Raw genomic sequence first — 21,397 nt, forward strand, 5'->3', positions numbered from 1 at the left:
ATGAATGTGAAATGTTATAATCTCATCTGGTCTTTTTGTATCTCTTTGTATTCGCTCTCTTTCAAAAAGCAAAACATAAAGGACATTATAGAAAATATGGCTAACCTGTTTGAAAGAGCAATATTTAACTACTTCATCACATTAATTCATTATATATAATCACTGCTACTTGTGGACCCTGGAATCATATTTTGGGATCTGGAAAAATCCCAAACGGTCATCTGGGTTAGCCCTCTGCCTCCTAACCAATTAAACACTCCTCTACTCATTTTGCAGTAAAATCTGCTGATAAAGCGAGGCCAGCCAGTACCCGGAACTCTCTTGGGAGTCGTTAGTTTTGTCATCATTCTGACTGTTTCTCTGAGGGTAACAAGACTGCGTTCTTAAAGTAGCCTATAATTCAGATTTTCTCCCAGGTTTGATTACCTTGTCTCCCAATTAGTACAATTTGGAGGACACTTACTATGTTTGCGCCTGCCTTTACTCAGTGTTTATGTACAGAATTAGACCCTAACTTGTTGAAGTAATTGTTGTTGTATTTTGTTTATTATATCTAAAAACTGTAGCCGATTACTGTTTTGTAAATGATCGAAACATTTCAATTTTTCTCTGACATATTCCTGTTATATTGTACTCTGTATGAATGGCAAGGAACATAAATCTGACATGGTGAATGCAGGTGGATTTACAAGACGTAACTCTAAGTTAATGAGCTTGATTGGATGTGTGAGTTGGGAATTCAGTTTTATAATTTTATAACCACTCCTTATACGATTATACACTCATTTTTCCCAAAACAGTTAATATTTACAGGGAATGCAGCCCTTCAACCTTTTCAGCAACAGAGCTGCTGATAAATAAATTCAGAAATACAACACTGCATAATGCTCTGCAATCGTCTTATTCCAGGAGCAGATCACTTAAATTGAACTGGACTGGCGGAGCTCATAAATAAGCCAAATAAGCCAAATAAGCAAAGCGGGGGTGGGGTGTGGGGGGGGGGGGCTGCCACGGAAGCTACTGGTATTTGTTAAATGATTTTCACTTACCATTCGACTTATAAAATGAACTCCCTACTCGGTCTCCTGTCCTACGCGCGGCGCTCGTCTGAGGGAAGGGCTGGGCAGAAACTTGGAAGATCTGCTGACCTTCCACGGCTAGTGGGCAAATGGCGGCCTTTTCCAAAGCGAATCCATGCATACAATGGCCAGGAAAAGAGAGAGACGGTGTAGTAAGTACAATAAGCTCGAGGGAGAAGGGAATTTAAGGCTGTTACTACCCACTCATGTTTGCTTGAGTTTGCCTGTGAGCAGGGTCTTGGATTACAAAGGAAAGGAAGGAACTACGAAGAAGAGTCGCGTAGCACGTAGGGCGAGGGAGCAAAGAGTCAGAGACTCTGCTGGGTGATGAAAAGGCAGAACCGTGCAGCACAGAGAAGCAGTTCATCACGGAGGCTGCTGTGATCATAACGCCGTGTCCCCGCAACACCTTCGGCCCACGATGCAGGATACCTTCTCCCCTCTAATGGCCCTTCAAGCCAGGAGCCTTCGCTCTGGGCCTGAGTACACGAGTTGGCCTCTGTGCGCGGCCGTGTGGCTTCCCTGCTGTGGGGCTTAGTCTTGCTAAGGCTAGATTATCGCCAACCTCTGCCGCAGCTCTCGCTCCGCAACCTGCGGCTTCCGGACGGTGTTCTACGCCTGCGCCGTGTGGTATTGCAGCCCCGGGCCACACGCTGGTTACCGAGCGCTTGAAATGTGGCCAGTGCAACTGAGGAACTGAATTTTGAAACTTTAATTCATTTAAAATTGAATAGCCACCTGTGGCTATGGCTTGGAAATAGCATTGGCTTGGCAAATGTCACAAGTTATATTACTTTGAGCAATTTACCAGCGCGGGCTCGACTTCGCTTTTCTTTCCAGCGCAGGACTGCCGAGAGGTGCTAGCTGCCTGTGAAAATCGCCGTCCTGAGTACGTGAGAGGTGCGCACCGCTAGGGGGAGCCCGAGACCTTCTCTGAAGACCGCTCACTTCCCGCGGCTGAAGAAACCCGTTGGGAGTCTGACCCTTCCTACCCGGTGAAGTCAAGCGTTACTCAGGGTGGAGAGTACAGATTAAAGCACTGGCCAGTGAATGTGGAGCGCGAAGATAATGGGTGTAAATATCTACAGAACTCGAATGGTAAGGAGGCAATAGATGCCTGATGCCCCAAAGGGAGAACATTTGCTGGCTAGACCTCACAATCGCCCTGAGGGCCGTCTCTCTCTTTTCTTCCTTCTCACCTCTATTCTAGGACAAGATTAAGATATTTAGAAGCCCTACACTCTTAAGGATTATGGTGTTTCATTCATGTATCGTTATAAGTGCAAACAACATTAGAGAGTAAAATAAATGTAAAGAAAATAAAAGTTTTTTTCAAAAAGGCTATTGCACTGAGCCCGATGGTGAGTCTGCCATTTAGGTTATCAGGGACTCCCCCACTGTCTCCAACCCAAGCACTTTTTTTGTCAATCCAACAGCTATCACTGAGTTTTGGGAAGACTTCCTGGTCTTTGGGGCAGGCAGCCCAAACCAATAGCCCTCTGAGGGCAGTGAATGCTTTCTCTTACTCTCCTATTCCTGATCCTCTAACTTTGGATCTGCCTCTTCCTCCATTCGGAATTTAAAAAAAACAAAGACGTGGGATAGACTTTGGAGAAAGCAGGGAGGGAAGACCCAGTGGCCAGTCATTTTCGTAGTTCCTTTAAGTCAATGGTTCTTAAACTTGAGCAGCACAGCAGAATCACCTGGAGGGCTTGTTAAACTACAGAAGGAATGGCCCCATTCTAGAATGTGAGACTTGATAGGTTTGGGTGGGGGTCTGAGAATTTGCATTTCTAATAGGTTTCCAGATGATTCTTATGATGCTAGTCCGAGGGTACTTTGAGAACAGTTGCTTCAGGTCTTGCTTTGGAATTTAGGGTCCAAAGTCCAGCTGGTAAACATAAGTTGTCTTGGCTCCTTTGCCAGCTCTGTAGTTCTGTAGTGTGTGTGTGTGGGTGTGTGTGTGTGTGTGTGTGTGTGTGTTCCCAGGGAACTCTTATTGGAGCAGTTGTGGCTGAGGGCAAGAGCCAGCATTTCTGAGTCTCCTAACCAAATGCAGCCTTTAAAATAATCTTTGAATAGCCTTTAAAATGATCCAAAACCCTGAGAACAGGACCCAAATACTGCTTCTGTTTTTTATTCTCTCTTCTGTGTTGCCATTTTTTATAAACTCTACTCTCCCTTGGTGATCCTATGACTCATTTCCTGAGCCATATTTTAGACTCAGGAATACTGGCTAAGACAGAAGCAAGTCAACCACTCCTGTTTTACTGTGCCCGGAAGAGATGAGAAAACAGAACCGTCCCCCATGACATCGCCATTTTTTCCACACCTATGGGAGAGGTAGAGCCTGAAATGGTGGTTGCTGGGCCAGTGATAGGTCTACACAACCAAACTTCCTTCCATGGCATGGAGGAGTTGAGGTTGAATTGGAGGTCTTAAGACGTTGTGGAGAAAGATACGAGGTTGCCTAAGACGGTTTTCTAAACAGAGAAAGAATTAACTTTGAGAACTTGGTGATCAGTGGCTCCGGTAGAGCTCATTTGAAAGTGGGCTGCTCATCAGTCCCCTGTGGGGCTTTCTCAAAACACAGCAGCCTGAGCCTCACTTCTAGACGGTCTGATTCAGTGGGTCTCTCTCTTTTCATAAATGAGGGACCTGAGATTTATTTAATATCACACATACTGGCAGAGTTGAGTTTGCAATGCAGTTGCCTGGCATAACCTGTGTTGTTTCTCATTGGCTGCTTCTATTTCACTTAGGTGACATTCATGATCCCCCCCCCAACACACACCCTCAGAAGAGAAAATTCCACCTTCATGCTCTCACTTCAACATGACAGCATTGCTGGTGGCTGACACTGCAAGGGAAAAAGGATGTTAGCTTTCTGACCCTACCACACATTCAAAAGCTGTAGGGCCAGGAAGAGTGTATTATGCTTACCTCTTCTGTGAGAGCACTTTTGTAAATAGTCCACATATCTCAGGGCTTCAAACACATACTTTATAAAAGTCCAGATGTTCACAGACACTCTGCAATCAATTTTAACCTTGGATAATTGCACTCTTCCTATCCAAGGGCAGTTTCAACAGGATGTGATATATTTTGGGTTTGGTTGCTATAAGTACCAAGAGCTCAAGAAGTGCTGTTATAATAACCCACTTTATCCCAGCTAGTGGCTGATCTCCAAGGAGCTCAAAACGTTTTATTAGTTTCTTATTAGTTATCAAAATTGAGGTCTTCTGAAGGAAATAGAAAGTCTTATTACTTCCATTTTACAGATAAAGCAGTCAAGGCCCAAAGGCTAAATGATTGTTTTGTGGTCTCACAGAATCCAGAGCCTTTGTGTTTCTGGGGTCAGGGGTCTAAGATCTAGAAATAAAAACAAAAGCAAAATTCTGCTATATGAAATATATGTCTTGTCATCTCCCATCCTGAAAGAGAATGGAACTTTCTTTCTGGCAAATTCATCATAACCTATACTTGACTCATGGAATAACAAAACATTTTTCTTCCTCCCTCATTTTATGCTGTTGTTTTTTTTTTAAAAGTAGATATAGGCATGAGATATTAAATATCAACTTATAAGAACTTTAACTTATATTTTTCTTTTGTATAAATAATCAGCTCTATTCAGAAAAATCTCCCCAGATTTGGAACTTTGTAAAGGCATAGATGGTACTTAAAAATTCTGCTATGCGATGCATTTCATCTTTATGCTGTGCTCTCTTTATGACAAGTGTGGTTAAATACAAATACTAATAGTCTGTAGGAGGAAGAAGAAACTGTAGGTTAGGTACCTCCTATTTGTATCCAGAGTTCCTTATGCTTGCTTCTAATATAATGCCCACCCCACCACTCTGGAGTTAACGATTCACTTGTCTGAGTCGCTGGAAGGCAGAAGCTGTTCCCTTTATCATTGTACCCCCAATACACAGAAGAGAGCCTTGTATTACTGGGCATGTGTGCCTGACTTATTCCATTTGCCTCTAATTTATTCCATTTGCCTCTCTAGAAACACTTTCTAACTATATACACTCTGTTCCGTGGCTTGTAGACTAACCCACATGGAAGCTATTGAGAAGCTCCCTTGGGTTCAGCCAGTAGGCGGCATCCACAGGCGATTTAGGGCAGAAGAAGAGTGGAATTAGGGTAGGGCTTCTTCTAGCTCCCTCTTTCCTGGGTTGCCATGGATCAGTGCTACCCATCTACTAAAAGTCACATGACAGCATTCAAAAACATTTCATCATGCTTTGTTCAGAAATGGGAGATGGACTTAAAAATAATGAAAAGAGAAGAAAAGAAAACAAAACAAAAGATAGCAAATCATTTGAAGGTGACCCTTTCCAGAAATCTGAAACTTACACTAGGCTGAGTGTCAGAAAACTACTTAAGGTAACTGATACGGTTTGCTTTTAAAATACAAACCAATGAGACCTTCTGATAAGTTCTAATGTACTCGTATTGGCATTTTTACAGTGTTTATTTTTACTTATTGGTGAATGACGCACATGCACACCTGAAGGGGACCCACTTCAGGTTGATATATGATTAGTTGTTTAGTTGTTCTTCAGAAACACCTACCGATCTTGCGTACTCACCATACCAGTCTCTGTGGTCAGAATCACTTGTTAGAAAAGAGGGGACTTCTCTGATGTCTCAGATTATTTGGTTCCAGATTATTTAGAGTTAACAAATTTTAATCCTTGTTCTATCTTACTCGATGTCACATCGATAACTGCTTGAAGAATCTCAAAAGGCACACCCAAATCAGAGATTTTTAGAGCTGAAATATTTCTCCTCTTTGAAACCTCATAGGATTTTTGAGCAATTCCCCTAACACCCATCAGCATTGAGAACATAGAAGTCTTTCTTCCTCTGTGTTCTTTGTAGCCTTTGTCAGGGTGATTGGCACTTTATAGATATTCAGCTTGTAATTGCTGGAATAATCTAAGGGGTCATCTAGTCACACTTTATGTTATAAAACAAGAAACTTCTGTACATAATTTCTTAGGGATGGTCATATAGCTTCCATCTGCAATTTTGTTACATGCAGTAAGGCAGTTTAAATCTGCCTTGGTAACTTAACCAGATTCACTCCTTTTTCTAAGGACAGTCTGTATATGAGGTCAGTCTTCCTGCTTTTTACTTACAAGTCTGCTCTTCTAACTTAACACACTTGGTTATTTTTTTTTCTTTTTTCAAAATTCCCTACAGTATAATGATTTCAATTCATGTTCACCTGATTATACTTGTATGTCACGATCTCTCTATATGGCCCCAAATATAAACCTATAGATTTGTATATTTGTATACCTTTAATATAGGATGTGAAATTCTTCCTCTCATATTCTGAACATCATGCTTATTTTAATGCTGAATGAGATTCCATTGCCTCCAAAGAGTGAGTTATGCATTATAATCACCCAAATGAAAAAGTAACCATTGGTGTTTTTGAGAAAAGAAAGACAGTGGAATGCCAAACCACACACCATTACCCAACTGTTCAACTGCAAAAGAGGTCCCTCCTCAAGAGGGTTTACTGAGGTCTGAATTCTCAATAGAGAGAGTTTCTGTTGTCTAAATAACTTTTATCCTGTGTCACAGAGAGGCAAGGTGCTGGAAAAAACACAGCATGAGTACATATGGGTTTTTTTATTTGTGCAAAAATGCATTCCATATATAATTGAAAAAAAAGTTTGGTAACATGAGGCAATAATGTGGACAAAGAAGAGAGATGATATATTAAACCTAGATTTGCACACAGGTCAACATTTTGAGAATTTTTATCTTTTTAAATTTATTTTTTAAAATTTTTTAAGATTTTTTTTTAAATTTATTTATCTGTTTGACAGAGAGAGAGAGATAGCAAGAACAGGAACACAAGCAGGGGGAGTGGGAGAGGGAGAAGCAGGCTTCCCGCTAAGCAGGGAGCCCGATGCAGGGCTCAATCCCAGGACCCTGGGATCATGACCTGAGCTGAAGGCAGATGCTTAACAACTGAGCCACCCAGGTGTCCCTACATTTTTAGAATTCTTAAAGAATAATTTGTTATTCCCATAAAGTGGACTCACTATATATCACTCTTATAGCCAATAGTTAGACTTGAACAGATTTGGCATGCCATATTTACTCCCTAGGAACCCACAACATGATAAACTATATTTAATTTTTACTCCTTGTTTGGGATACAAGACCAACCTATTGGTGGGAGGATGACCCCTATTATTCATGTGAGTGTTTAAATGTAATTCTACTGATTGGGAGTGGGAGGGGCTGTAGAGTAAGGTTAGGTGAAAAGTCTTCTCTAACTTGCCAGCCTGAGAAGTAGATGTTCCTAGAATTTATTAAATAGAAAAAAGTAAATCACTACTGTATGGTAAAGACTTTTCGTTTAGATCAAGGAAAAAGCTAAGATAGAGTCTTCATATCATATAGGAACTATAAATGGTCATGGCCATTAAAAAAGTCTACTATAATTTCAGTCAGTTAAAACTTTTGTACACTTATAAGTGATCATAGTGTAGTACAAAGAACTTACAGAAGTTGGGCTAAAAAATAGTAAAATTTGACAATGAAAACTATACTTAAAATGCATTTTGTATCATGGACCATTTATAGGGTAGAGTTCCTCCAACTCATCCAGTCCAGTGGTTCTCAAACTTATCGAGCACCAGACGCTCAGAGGTATGCATTAAAAATGCAGATTCTCAAGCCCCATACCCTGAAATTCTTAATCTACATTTTAAACCACCTCCCTGTTGACCCTGATGCAGTGGTGTTCTGCCCACTCTTGGAGAAACACCCGATTAAAGCCATCCATAAAATGTTTTCATTTTAATGGGTTTCTGAAATATCGGTGCCCTACTTTCCCTTCAAAGGAAACTTCTGGAGCCAGTGGGTACTAATCAAAGAAGAGAAGGGAGGCAGATTTATGGATTTTTAAAAACTTTCATTGTGAGCTAATTTTAGACTTACAGATTTATTGATTTTAAAAGGCCTAGTTCTGAAATAGTACTTTGATGGTGCTTAGCATGGTGAAATGATAAGGTATGTGTGTGGTGGAAACATGGGAACGGAGCTCCTTGCTGCTTCTTGCCTATACTGTGAAATGACACACCCGCGTATAGTTATATAGTTTTATATATTTTCATTTAGAAAATCCTCACCATTTACTGATATTCAGTGTATACTCTTCTTTTACTCATATTTTTATGCTTCAGTATATGATGCCAGCCAGCTTCATCAGTCAAAGAACTATACTGTACTCCAACTATACCATATTTTTTTTTAAAGATTTTATTTATTTATTTGAGAGAGAGACAGGTAGTGACAGAGATAGCAAGAGAGAGCATAAGTGGGGAGGAGAGGGAGAGGCAGACTCCCACCGAGCAGGGAGCCTGACAAGGGGCTCGATCCCAGGACCCCGGGATCATGACCTGAGCCGAAGGCAGACGCTTAACCGACTGAGCCACCCAAGCACCCCAAACTATACCATACTTAAATCCAGCCTTAAACATCATACCATTTTAGAACATACTGTGAATATTTACTGCTAAATTTTTCACTAAAAAGAAGTATGAGTAATCTCTGCAATAATAAATGGATTTTATCCAGCCATTAACAGTTCAAGAAAAAATTTTTTTCAGCATGTAGGAATGCTAGTGACCTGTGCACAGCCTCTCAACAAAATACTTCCACTAAATATTTCAGTTCCACGCTAGGGTTGAATTTTGTCATTCTTGCATGTTCCAAGTGGTTTTAAATATTGATTTAGCTTAATTCAGCATGAGTCATTTCCTCCTGGATTTTAATGCTAACCTCAGAACATAGAATGATTGAAAGAAGGCATCATTCGTATGTATTAATGGTGAAAATTAAGTTAAAATATATTGTAACACACTTGTGAATTTCTAAAGCTTACAGCAGTAAGGAATATACTAAGAAGACATTTTCTCTTTATTATTCATATTAAATATGCCACTTTTATATTCTGTAGGCAGAATGAGACCCATAAATATGGTCATTATATTTGACTATTATGCACTCAATATACTTAGAAATTAAATATGTTGAAGCAGCCAGATTCTTTTCTTATTGGTTACTAGTAAAAAAAAAAAAAAAAAAAGCCCCCTCAATGGGGGACAGCTGTTGCTGTTAGTTAAAAATCCCTACTGTGTAAATTGGTATTTAGGTACACTCCGAAAAGTGACGTTTTTGCAACAATAGGCTGTTACAGCTTCTTCATAATGGTTAAGGCCTATCACATAAACCCCTCGGTGTTCTGGTTCACTGGCCTACTCCATAGGGCCATTACGGACTATTGTGCTCGTCCAGCAGCCCCAGGGATCCAGTACAGATCTATTTCACATCGCAGATCCCTGCTGATAGAAGACACATGTTCTCAAAACCCAGCTACAATGCATAAATAGCTATAATGGTTTTTGAATTTGAAATTTTCATTTTACATAACTCAAACCGGTCTAGTTTTTGCTTCTGAAAAATCTTCATACGTGTTGGAGAGAGGGAAAGTAGTGTGAGGGGACTGGATGGACTCAGACTGTTACAACTTGAAAACACCTAGAAAACCTCTTCCCCAAATTGATGACTGAATCCAGTACAGCACTGGAAAGGGTGATTGTCAGCGGAGAATGCAAACACCCTCCCTTTGGACCTGGAAGATCTGCACCAGCCAGAAGGAAGCAGCAAGGTCCTTGTCTTTTTGCTTTGTTATGAGTTTCCACTCAAAAAGACTTCAAGAATCTAGACACCTTCTGCTAACAACACTAAGGTTGTGGGCCCAGGACATAGCTATTAGGTAACAACTGTGTTGAAGACAGAATGATGAGAGCCGGCTGGGTGTGGTCTACGAGAGGAGGTATTAAATCCCATCGTGGATTGTAAGGTTTTATTCTTGGCTCAATTACTGGTGGATGATTTGACACTGAACTTTTAACAATCATCAGCCTGATCTTTCTAGCTGGAAGACATTATGATAATGTCTATATCCTATGAAGGAGATCACGCAGCAGTTACCTAAGAAACTACGTCTGCAAGAAGGAAACAATCGCAGCTTGCCGTCCTGAGAATATAATAAGAACACATTTGCAAATGATTTGAATGGACTTCTGAATAAGATTACTTTAAATATAGCAAACTGTAAAACTAGGTTGACATCTGAACTTAACCCTAAGTCGTAAATAAGTCCCTCAAGTAGTCTTGTCATTTCTTTTTTCTGATTTCTTTCATAATGTTTGAAAATTTTTAAATGAGATCAATCATGAACCATGAAGAAAGAGGCTTACAATCCATAGCTGGTCTTGTGATGTGCGTGGATAACTTTAGAAACTGCACATTAGAAGCAACTCAATAAAAATGAGAAGTCGTAATCAAATTTAAAAATGTTGGCATTAACTTGAGTTTATCCAAAGAATATCCCTCCCTCTAAATATATTTCCCAAAGCTAAGAAGGTTGAGTAGCTCTCCTAGAACAGGTGGTCATGCACAGCATATTGATATCAGAAATCAAATCAGAGGACTATAGGAACTTCTTTCATAGACTTGGGCTTGATTATCCCAGCTGCTCCCTACAGTGTTGTGTCCTGACTCTCAGCTGTCTCTGATACCGCAGCTCCATGCAAGCTCTGCACCTTTGTGCTCTTTAATCTCCAGCAAGTGAGCTAATAAGCCTTTGTCTCCATTTTGTCATCTTTAAACGGGAGTAATAATAATAGCCATCCCACAAGGCTGTTGCAGGATTTACTCCAATATAGCACTTAGCAAGCTGTCGGACATAAAATAGGAGCCTCATAATCTTACCTAGTATAGTAACAATGATTATAACTATTTGTCATTATGAGGCATCTTACCATCCCTCCCAGCTAGTAAGGTTTTGCATCTCTACACAAGAATATATGACTTTTCACAATGTTCTCATTGAAAGAATGGATGAATGAATGAATGAAATAATGAGTGAAAATAGAAGGCAAGCCCTGAGAGAGAGGGAGTTTGTATACTATAAGACAACATGACTAAGGTAGTCTCCTGCAGCCCTTCCTGTTCATGATTTCAGCCACTCTCCCCTGATTTCCTTCCTCTATGCTCCAGACAGTTATGTTTCTCGAGAAGGCGGTTGACCTTCCTGGACGAAGAAAGAGTCTTGATTGGGATCAAAGATTGGGTGTAAAGGATAATTTTCCTGTGGTAGATTCTGAGGAGCAACATTCACTTTTAAATACCCAGAAGCCAAGAAAACAGAAAGGGGTTTTGAAGCTGACCCAAAGGCTTATAGTCCATTCCTTGGGGAAAACAACACAATATCAAAACCAACTACAACACTAATCAAACAAACTTGAAAATAACCACAAAAGACCTGGGATATAAAAGTGCTATAGAGAGAAGCTAGGAAGAAGAAAAGACTCAGCTCTGGATTTAGTCTGGGAGAGGGAGTTGAGAGAAGAGAGTTTGGTGATGTCAGGAGAGGATCTGAGACCCTGCTGAAAACATCTCGGAGGGGAAAAAACGCTCATTCTCATAGTAGTTCTTGTCTTCACATTTATCCCAGGATTTCTAGAGTTGTTCTAATTAATGACCCATGCATCTTTAAAAATGCAAATTGAGGAGTCTGAGTGGGAAGAGCTATTGGACATGATATTTCCCTCAACTCATTCTTCTCAGTCTCCCTCATCTCAGTAAATAGCAGCACTACCTTTCCAGTTACTCAGGTCAGAAGCCCTGGATTGACCTTTCTCCCTGGGTGCACGTCTAAACCATCAGCAAATTCATAAGCTCTCTGTCAAAATCTACATAGAGTTTAAGCACTGTTCACCACCTCTACTACTCTGCTCCACCCAATCCATGAGCATCTCTATTCTGGATCATCCAAGAGTCTTCTAACTGGTGTCTATGCTTCTGCCATCGACTCAATTAAAATTAGGACCCATTATGTTGCTCCTTTGCTTAAAACTCCCTTACGTTCTCCTTTCACTCAGCGTAGAAGTTACAGTTTCTTCAGTGACCTACAAGGCCCCTGAAAGATGCAGTGCACCCCACCCTACATCCTTCACCTTGCCCTGGTCTAGACATGCTCCTGCCTCAGGATCTACCTCCTTGTTCCCTCTGCCCAGAGTTCTCTTCCCCAGGACACGACATACATCCATCCCTCCCTTTCTTCAGGCCTTTCATCAATATCACCATCCCTAACCACTTGCCCTAAATTTCAACCCCACACTCTACAAAGGCTACTTTCTGACCTATTTCCTATCCACTTTCTTGGATTTAATTGGCTTTTCAACATTTATTACTTTCTAACTCATCCTATATGTATATATTTACCTTATATTTATATTGTTTACTACTTACCTCTCCCACAGAAATATAAATGCCATAAGGGTCAGAGTTTGGGTGTTTTTGTTTTGTTTTTTGTTTTGGGGGGGATTTTTTTGGTTCACTGTTCTGTTCTCAGCCCCTACAACATCTACTACATAGCAGGTCCTCCATAAATAGTTTCTAAGTAAAATGAATGACTAAATGATCTTAATTATATGGTTATTCCTTAAAATCCAGCTGCAGTAGCTTCCCTAGGGACCATCAATATGCCTCTTTGATATTGGTGTGTTTGGGGGGGGTGGGAAAAACTTCAACATAGAAAAGTAATTTGGGATTGAGGCATTAGAGCACAGCAAAATATCAGTGAGTCCAAAAATGGAAAGTGAGAAAAGTGGATCTCTGAGTACCTAGCATGTATACTGAGGATATTGTTCAGCTAGTGACATTTTCAAGAGGTATAAAGAAGTTCAAAGAACATTATGAGGAAAAAAATCCTGAAAAAGAGAAAAGTCCATAAACCACATTTCATCTAGTTCATAATTTTGCCTCCTACAGCCTGCCTCTTCTTCCTTCTTCCAGGAAATGAGTAAAGATCCATCAAAGGGACCACTGAGCTCTGATGCTTTTAGTATTGCTCTCAGAAAATGGGTTCCATATGGAGAGAGTGCTATGGCCTTAAACCCACCATTAACCTGCCCTGCAGAGCCTAGAGTGCCAGAGAGAAGTGAGCCATAGACTGGGGTTCTTACATTCTAGGCTATTTTTGGAAAAGCAGAGCTCTGCTCATCACACCTGTCCCCTCTGCACTCCCACCCTTTGACTGAGAAGACTTCATTCTTGCTTCTCCTGACTGGAAGATGCACATGGATCCTCAAAGAGGCTTTGTTGGGATAGGCCAGGCTTATTAGCCAATAACATAGGAGGTAAGCATGGAGATATGGTCGATTATCCTTGATTTGTCATCTTCAGAAATACTCTTGCAAAGCCCATTTCCTCTTTTAGGGTTATATACTACAGAAAGGGAGAAAAAATACGGACTAGAGATGACAGTGCCTGGGGGCGAAAGGAAGAAGCCACAGTCACAGATGACTTGGGGAACTGTCAGAGAGGGAACTGTGAGCTGAAGGCAGTCACACATTTATTCACATTTATCCTCCATATCATTTTATTCAATCCAGCCTCTGAATTACTCTCTTAAGACAGAGTAAAGAGTAACAATAGGAAAGAATAATTAAAACACAGCGTCATCCTGGAGCCCTTCCATTACTATTAATTTTATTATTATACAATTTTAGGGGTCTGTGTGTGTGTGTGTGTGTGTGTGTGATCTTTATAATTTAAATACTGCTAATGCTTGAAATGAGGGGAAGTAAAACAATGAAATACCACTCATCAGAAAAATAATCCAAAACTTGGAAATAGGCAAAGGATGTTCATTCTTTCAGTGCAGCACTGAATTTCTAGCAGTGTGGTTACTTCATACCTCTGAGGTACAGGTGTTCACTTGTTGATTTTTGTTGTGTAAATTCAAATAGCATCTGTCCAGTGAAATAGAAAACCTAAATGTTTATAGTTTATTGCACTATAAGACACTAAACTAGTTTTAGATCTAGCCTTCTGACTTATCCATATATATGTGTGTGTGTGTGTGTGTATCCATATGAATATATAGGTCCATATGGACCTATATCCTTGATTTGTCATCTTCAGAAATACTCTTGCAAAGCCCCTTTATATATATATATATAAATATTTATAAATATATATATATAAATATTTATAAAAGTTATATAAATATATATAACTAGCTTCTCAAATGCTCTTTGGACTAATTTTAACATCTTACTGGTTCCCTCATTAGTTAAGGAGTCAAATAAATCCTTGACTTTTTTGTTTTACCTCTGTATGAGAGTTATATTTTTAACTTTTGAAATTATACTTTAAGACTCTTCATCAGCTCTCAAATGCCATTCTATGTTCTAGTGAACTTACCTAATGGGACTTAGTTTATTGGTAAATAAGTTTACACTTACTTCAAAAACTGAAATATTACATTTGTCATTTGTCTTTCCTGTTTTTTTTATAACCACATCACCCCTGTCTCCCATCCAAGCCATAACATAGTCAATTCCTGTTTTTTCATAGGTCCCACTCTATACTTGGCCATAATGACTCTGTAACAAGTTATTTGTCAAAGCTAGCTCGCCTAAGCTACTTAAACAGTAGGCAAGTAGAAAAAAACATTCTATAGGTCAGTTTTTTTCTCTGTCCTTATCACTCAGGAAGCAGATATGTAAATCAAAATCTGATACAAGAGCTCAACAAAGAGAAAAATATTCTGAATGTCCTATTGAGGCGTTAAATTAAATGCAAAATAACGGCAACCAAAGGTAATACCGTCATTAAAGGTTATGCTGCAAAAAGTTTTAAAGAGGAAAGAATTGAAATAGAATAGTCACAGAAAATACATTTTTAAAACAATTATTGTTCCGCTTTTGCTACCTGGCCTTTAATGTGACACTTTCCAACAGTGACAGTCAGCAAGTTTCTGAACATTCGCAGACACAACTTCTTCTTAAGGAAATCTTTTCTTCTAGTTATGGTCAAGTTTTTCTTCATTATTCACATCTTCATTAAAGGGAAACCGTAATAAAAGCAAAAGAAACATTTCTAAAGATGATTGTATATGATTAGCATATTCTACAATTTGGTATTATTTCTTGCTCATCCTTTCATGCAACTTCATTGTTATTTTTAGCAATTTTATTCCAGAAGATGGATGAAAATACTGACATTAAAGGAAATTAAATAAATGAAATGAGAAAAATTGGTAGGTTTGCATAATAGGTGTGAGAATGCTGTTTCTCCCACTTGCTGACTGAATAAATATCAGTGTTGGTTAATAAAATTTTGAAAACTGCTAGTATTCTTTCTACATTGTCATCAGTAAATAATAGAGAATATAGAGTTAAAAGGGGAAGAAAATATAAACGATACCAACTTTTCTTCCTAGTGAGATTTTGAAAAAGTAAAACCCTGTTCATCTGAAATGCCAATTATTTTTGGTATAAAATTCTTAAAAACTCCAAAAATTAAGTTAGCTATTCAGTTCCAATTCATGTTCATAATGGTCTCCTTCAGGTTTAAATTTATGAGTAGTTGTTCTTATGAAGAAAATTAGTTTGCAACAGATCAACCATCATTGATTTAGACACCTTTAAATATTAACTAGTGTAAGCTAATTTTTTTTTTTTTTTAAATTGAGGTCCGATTTGGCCCAAGGTCACACTAATATATTGCTCACTGTCTACTAGTGATATTTGCTGAATATTACCTGGGGCTACATTTTTAGCATTTCCTCTGGCACGGTGAGATTAGATGCGACGTTTCTTGGCCAGAATAAAACACAAGGTCAATTCTGAAGAGTATAATACTATATTTTTTTCCATGCAACTTTGCATTTGCTTATCTATAGTACACAGGCAGTTCATTTTAAAGCATAGGACTTATGGACCACTGCTAGCACATGCTAAATCCTTCTCCTTACAGCATGCCTCCCTACATTGTCCCAGCCTATATGACTACCTCCTGAGCCCTCAGCAAAATCCCTGAGGAAAAAAAAAACACAGCAGAGGTCAGAATTCTCCAGCTCCGACTGTGATAGGCTGTGGGAGTTATCTTCCCACTGCCTGGGACAGGTGATCATTTTCATCAAGAAGAAAGTCTTCCCCCCCGCCCCCCGCCCGCCGAGAGAGTGTTAGAAAGGATGATTGGGATAGGCAAATCTACAAGAACTATTATTCAACTCTCTTATGAGCTAAGTAAGATTTTGTGGAACACCAAACAAGTATCAATTATTTATAAAAGTACTTAGAAAAAAAAACCAATCCATTGGTAAGTTTGTAATAGGAAGAACAATTTTGAAATGTCATGAATTATGTTTATTTTTCTTCCTAAAGCCTTTAAAAAAGAATAATAACCCACCTTTGGCCTGAGAGCCGGCTCTGCTCTCATAATCACCCTGTAGCATCCACTTACCCTGATTAAATTAGTAAATGAAAACATACTTGAATTTTGCTCTTCGAATGAAATGCAAGGCTTGTTTAAAATTCAAGCATTTTTCTCAACCAAACATATGGATATTTACTAATTAAAATTAAGTAAAAAAAATTTTAAAGCCATTAATAATCTCCAATACAAAGAAAACTTTCAACTTAAAAAATTATAATTACTTTTCTTGGTATGGCTATTGATTCTCAGATACATGGCACAATAAAATATTACTAAATGTGCAGCTATGAGTTTATTTTGTTTTAAAGTATGTTTTATCTAGAAAGGCACACCTAGAGGTGGGTTTAGAATCCTGATTACAGGATTGTATTTATCAGTAACTCAGATTATCTGAAATTTTGAAAATAATGCCCTCCCTCCTTCATTTAAATATTGTCCAATACTATTAGGAGAAACTCAACAAAAGGCCAACAAGTACACATTTCCTTCTGTATGTAGCTTTCTGTCTCTGTAGGTATCTAGGGAATGTTACTACGTGGTGAAGGAGCTTGAGCCGTACTCCTTCAACTCTATTAAATAAGGTGACTGTCAATATCTGAGTTGAAGCTACGGAGCATGGATAGTTCTTCATATCCATAAGGAGTGCAGTGAGCCATCCAAGCTAACTCATCATTACTAACAAAATGATTGTAGAGACCCATTGACTTGATGGATGTCTGGGATTGTATAGAATTGAGGAGCCCCTGATGGAAATGGTAACAGAGTTGAAAGCCTTTAAGGGGCTCCTTTTATCCATCCTAGCATATGGTTTATTAGCATGACATAGGTTTCCTGTTTTCTCTCTTTAATGATCCTGTGCTATGAACCAACGAATGTTTTCATCTGGAAAATAAGAAAGCATTGACATGTTATCTGAACTGTGGTTTCTTTAGTGATGCCAAGGGAATAAATATGCTAATTCCTGGCTTTGAGGAATGTACTGGGGAAGGCCCATTACTTCACTGATTTCAATGGATACCAGGCCCAGGTGAGAAAAGGTTAATAGCACATACCTTGGAATATTTCACTGTGCAAAAGTTTTGACTTAGCTCATGGGGAATTCCAGTGACCCTTCCATATACTTCTGACGGTGATTTTCATATTACATTCTCCATAGTAAAATTTAACTCATCGTTTGTTAATTAGAATACTTGAAGCAATTACCTCAAGCTATTGCTTGATTCTTCATAAAAAAAGCAATTACTATGAAAAGTTACCACATCAATTTTGAAATAGTCACAGAATCTTACAGAAATAATGCTTTTTCACAGAGGAATAAAAGACAGTCTTCTTCATACACACATGAATGTACAAAGACACAATCCTTGAGGAAATCATGTTACCGTGGGCTTTTACATCAGGAGTTAACAGCAGAAGTGCCACCTGGAAAGAGTGTTCCTTGGCTTTAAAACTGGAACGAGAAACAACTCTCAACATTTGCAAAACATTCCTTTATTATTAGAAATAAATTATTTGTATAAAAAATTGCATGCGTCAACCATTGCATTTATTTTTAGCACAACCCAGGGCTTCAATCCGGTCAGCCATTACAAGAAACAGACTCATTGTCTTATACAAGTTGAACAAGGTGGGACAGGAATGGGAGTTCTCACAATCACAGAAAAATACTTACAAGAATAACATCAGACATGGTTTATTTCAACAGCATTTTTTTTTCACAAGCTAACATTAGTTTTCCTTTTGTGATTTTTTTTAACTGCTTATGAGTAAGCAAGACTTTAGCTTGACACTCATTGGTTGTACTGTATAAAATGGGTTTTTTTTTCACTCTGTTACTGATATTTTGGCTCATGGCTACTTTGTGTTCCTTACAAGATTGACTATTGATTTGATTGACTGTAGTCTACAGAGATCTCCAGGAGTGAGTTTTGGTGGTGTCATATTTATTGTTTAAGATCACATACCAGATGTCTTCATATTGTACCATTTCCCTGTTTCAGATTGAATGATTGCTGTAGCTGATATATGTTGTCTTAGTAGAGGAAGCTGTTAAGACAAATTAAAACAAATTAATAGCACATCAAAATAAATTATTTTGCTAAAATGATTTTAAAATTCAAATCCTATAATCACTATTTTTATGATGTTCCATTTTTACAACATGTTACTTATTTTTTAAACCATGTAGTAGGAATTCAGAGATAACAGGAATAATAATGCACCAACAGTTTTAATCTGTAAAACCACTAGTCTTGTCTATAGTATTTAGCAGAAACCAAAAATGGAAAAGGTCTAATTATAATAAATTTAGGTGAAATTCAATTTAAATGTGTGTTTTGACTAACAAAGATACACAATATGAAAAATGAAAGAACACATAGATTATCTATCCTGCAAAAGACAAAAAATATTTTTTTACAACCTAAGTTAAAGACCTCAATTCTTTGAGTCTGATTTGATAACCCAAAACAGGTAAGTAATTATAACTAGTTGTGCTTTGAGAATGAGTGTTTTCCACTTAAAAACAAATAATATTTTTATTTATTATTATTCTTTATTTTTTTAGAGAGTGGGGTAGAGAGAGAGAGAGAGAAGAAAGGGGTGGAGGGAGAGGGAGAGAGAGAGAGAGAGAATCTTAAGCAGACTCCACACCCAGTGCAGAGCATGATGCGGGGCTCGGTCTCATGACCCTGAGATCATGACCTGAGCTGAAATTAAGAGTTGGACCCTTAACCGACTGAGCCACCCATGCACCCCTTAAAAACAAATAATACTTTTACACTGTAGAAGTGAACGTAGTAAAATATGAAGTATGTAGAATATTTGTAAATATGTATATTGCCAATACATATTTATGCTCTGGTTTCAATCAAAGGATACAAATGAAGATGTTTAAAAACAAAGACTCAAAGAAGGAAATATATATTTAATTGTTCTGGTACCAACTCACTATAAAGTAAAACTTACTATTGTAAGATTATTAGAAAGATATGAATAACAAAGTATTCTAAGTCAAATTTATACTCATGCTTGAATTTTCCAAGAATGTACACTTAAATCCAAATAATTCCTTTGGTTTTTCTGAAAGATGTGATGGAATAAATCTCTGTTCTAAAATTCAAATGTGATGTCCTATTTTTAGGCGGAATTCCGGAATGCATAATCGTAAGAAAAAAATATGGAAAAATGCTAAACATGTATGTATTTCACTACATAAACCCAATTCATAACGAAACAGATTTTTAGGTAATTATTTAGTTTTTGAATATTAAATACGCAAATTATAAAGCTCCTCATCTGGAAGCATAGGACTGGCAATCAGACTCATTCCATTTCAGTTCACATCAACATCATAATTGACTGGACAAGATCTTACCTGAGGCTGAGATCACATAAAGTTCACAATTACAAAAATAAATGCAGAGTCTAAGGAAGTACTAATCATACATGTTTTTACTATTTTTGATTTCATTGACTATTATGAGCTTCATGCCAAAAATAGCTGACATATCTGCTTCTCTTATCTCCATTGTTCACACTTCCAGAAGGGTTATTATTGTGGCACATGGAAAGGAAGTAGGTTTTAGACCTGGTTTTAAATTACATTCTGTTCCCTACAAAATGAGTTTAGAAAAAGATCTGTGAACCAAGTCACTGGGCCTCAGTTTCATCGCTAGTCCAGAATCCACAACATTTGGGGTTTTGTGAGGATGGAGGAGGAGTAGGTTTGTGGGGGAGCAGCTGTGTGTGGCAGAACGAATATGGAATCCTACTTTCCTACTCACCCCTTCCACAAGGCTAAATATCCGTGATACTCCATTTGGTGTGAAGTGAAACACAATGATTTTTGTGCTTGTGTACTTTTTTAAAAAGTTTTTTTAAAATTTCTAAATATATAATGCTCTCATATACCTCTAAATTCCCTGTAAGAAAGCAAAATCTGTACTTCAACTATCTTTTTGAAGGATTTTCGTATAGTCTTTGAAGAAAGATGAAGAAAAACTGTCATAAGAGTTAGAAAAACAACGCTTAAAAATGATGGCTCAATGCCCTGCCCTATTCAATATCTTCAACAGTAGCTAAAAATGTAGGAAATATTTATCAAGTTCGGAGATAGCTGGAAAGAAAAATTATGGTGGAAACAGAACAAGAGCCAAAAAAGACCTTGAGGAAGATGATATTCAGAAGATGTCAATTTAACAGAAGGTGATTTGGATCAGACCATTCAAGGATCATTCCAACTTCGAGATTCTATAGCTAATTAAAGATTCATACTTCATTTTTTGAACTCTTCAAAGTTATCCCTGGGGAAAAAGATGGTAGAATGCTACTGTGAACTCTGACTATAATTTACAAAAGGAAAGTCATCTTAATTTTTCTAAGAAAAAGGGATGCAAGGCTATGGACACGGATGATTTAGTCAATGGGAAAACAGTGATGAGGGACAAACTGTGAAAGGCAGAAGCCTTGCGAGGATCTTTATCCTGGAAGTATTACAGAGTGAAATATATCAGAGATGCACATGTGTTCTGCTAGGGAGTTTTTACTGCGGCGATGAATAGAATTCTGTGACGATCCGTTTTGGAACACAGCAATAGTGAATTGCCTCGTGGACACCACGCTGTGTTCATGAGCTAGTGAAAGCAGTTCCCACCTTTAGCAGCAGCTGTTTTCATGAATTATTCATGAACACTGCTTAAGGAATACCATGTTACAGCATTCGTTAATTGGGTACAGTTGATAAATTCATATGCGTCAACTTTGTTTCTAACTCCCTTTCCACACACTTTTATGAAACAACACTTGACCTTTTTTTATGTGAAATGTAGCACTCTGCAAATTCAGTAATGAACATGGACTCATTGGTCTCCCTTCCAGCCTCACATTACTCACATTTATTCTGTGGAGATTTTGAAGCTTTAAAGCCTTAAATATGTGGCCAGAATTTCTGGCATTAGCAAGTAATCTTTAAGATGAAA

The 21,397-nt window shown here is 38.2% G+C and overlaps 1 protein-coding gene across 1 annotated transcript in view; it reads right to left on the minus strand.

The window, feature by feature from the left end:
- Positions 1–18,414: 18,414 nt before the first annotated feature.
- The window catches only part of GRM8 (glutamate metabotropic receptor 8), a 731,836-nt gene continuing 728,853 nt past the window's right edge, over positions 18,415–21,397 (minus strand). Inside the window, exon 10 of the mRNA XM_035021042.1 lies at positions 18,415–18,464. Within this exon, the coding sequence (XP_034876933.1) occupies positions 18,415–18,464 (50 nt within the window). The remainder of the gene's footprint in view (positions 18,465–21,397) is intronic.

Source organism: Mirounga leonina, unplaced genomic scaffold (assembly GCF_011800145.1).
Source record: "Mirounga leonina isolate KUSES-001 unplaced genomic scaffold, KU_Mleo_1.0 Mir_174, whole genome shotgun sequence".
Lineage (NCBI taxonomy): Eukaryota > Metazoa > Chordata > Mammalia > Carnivora > Phocidae > Mirounga > Mirounga leonina.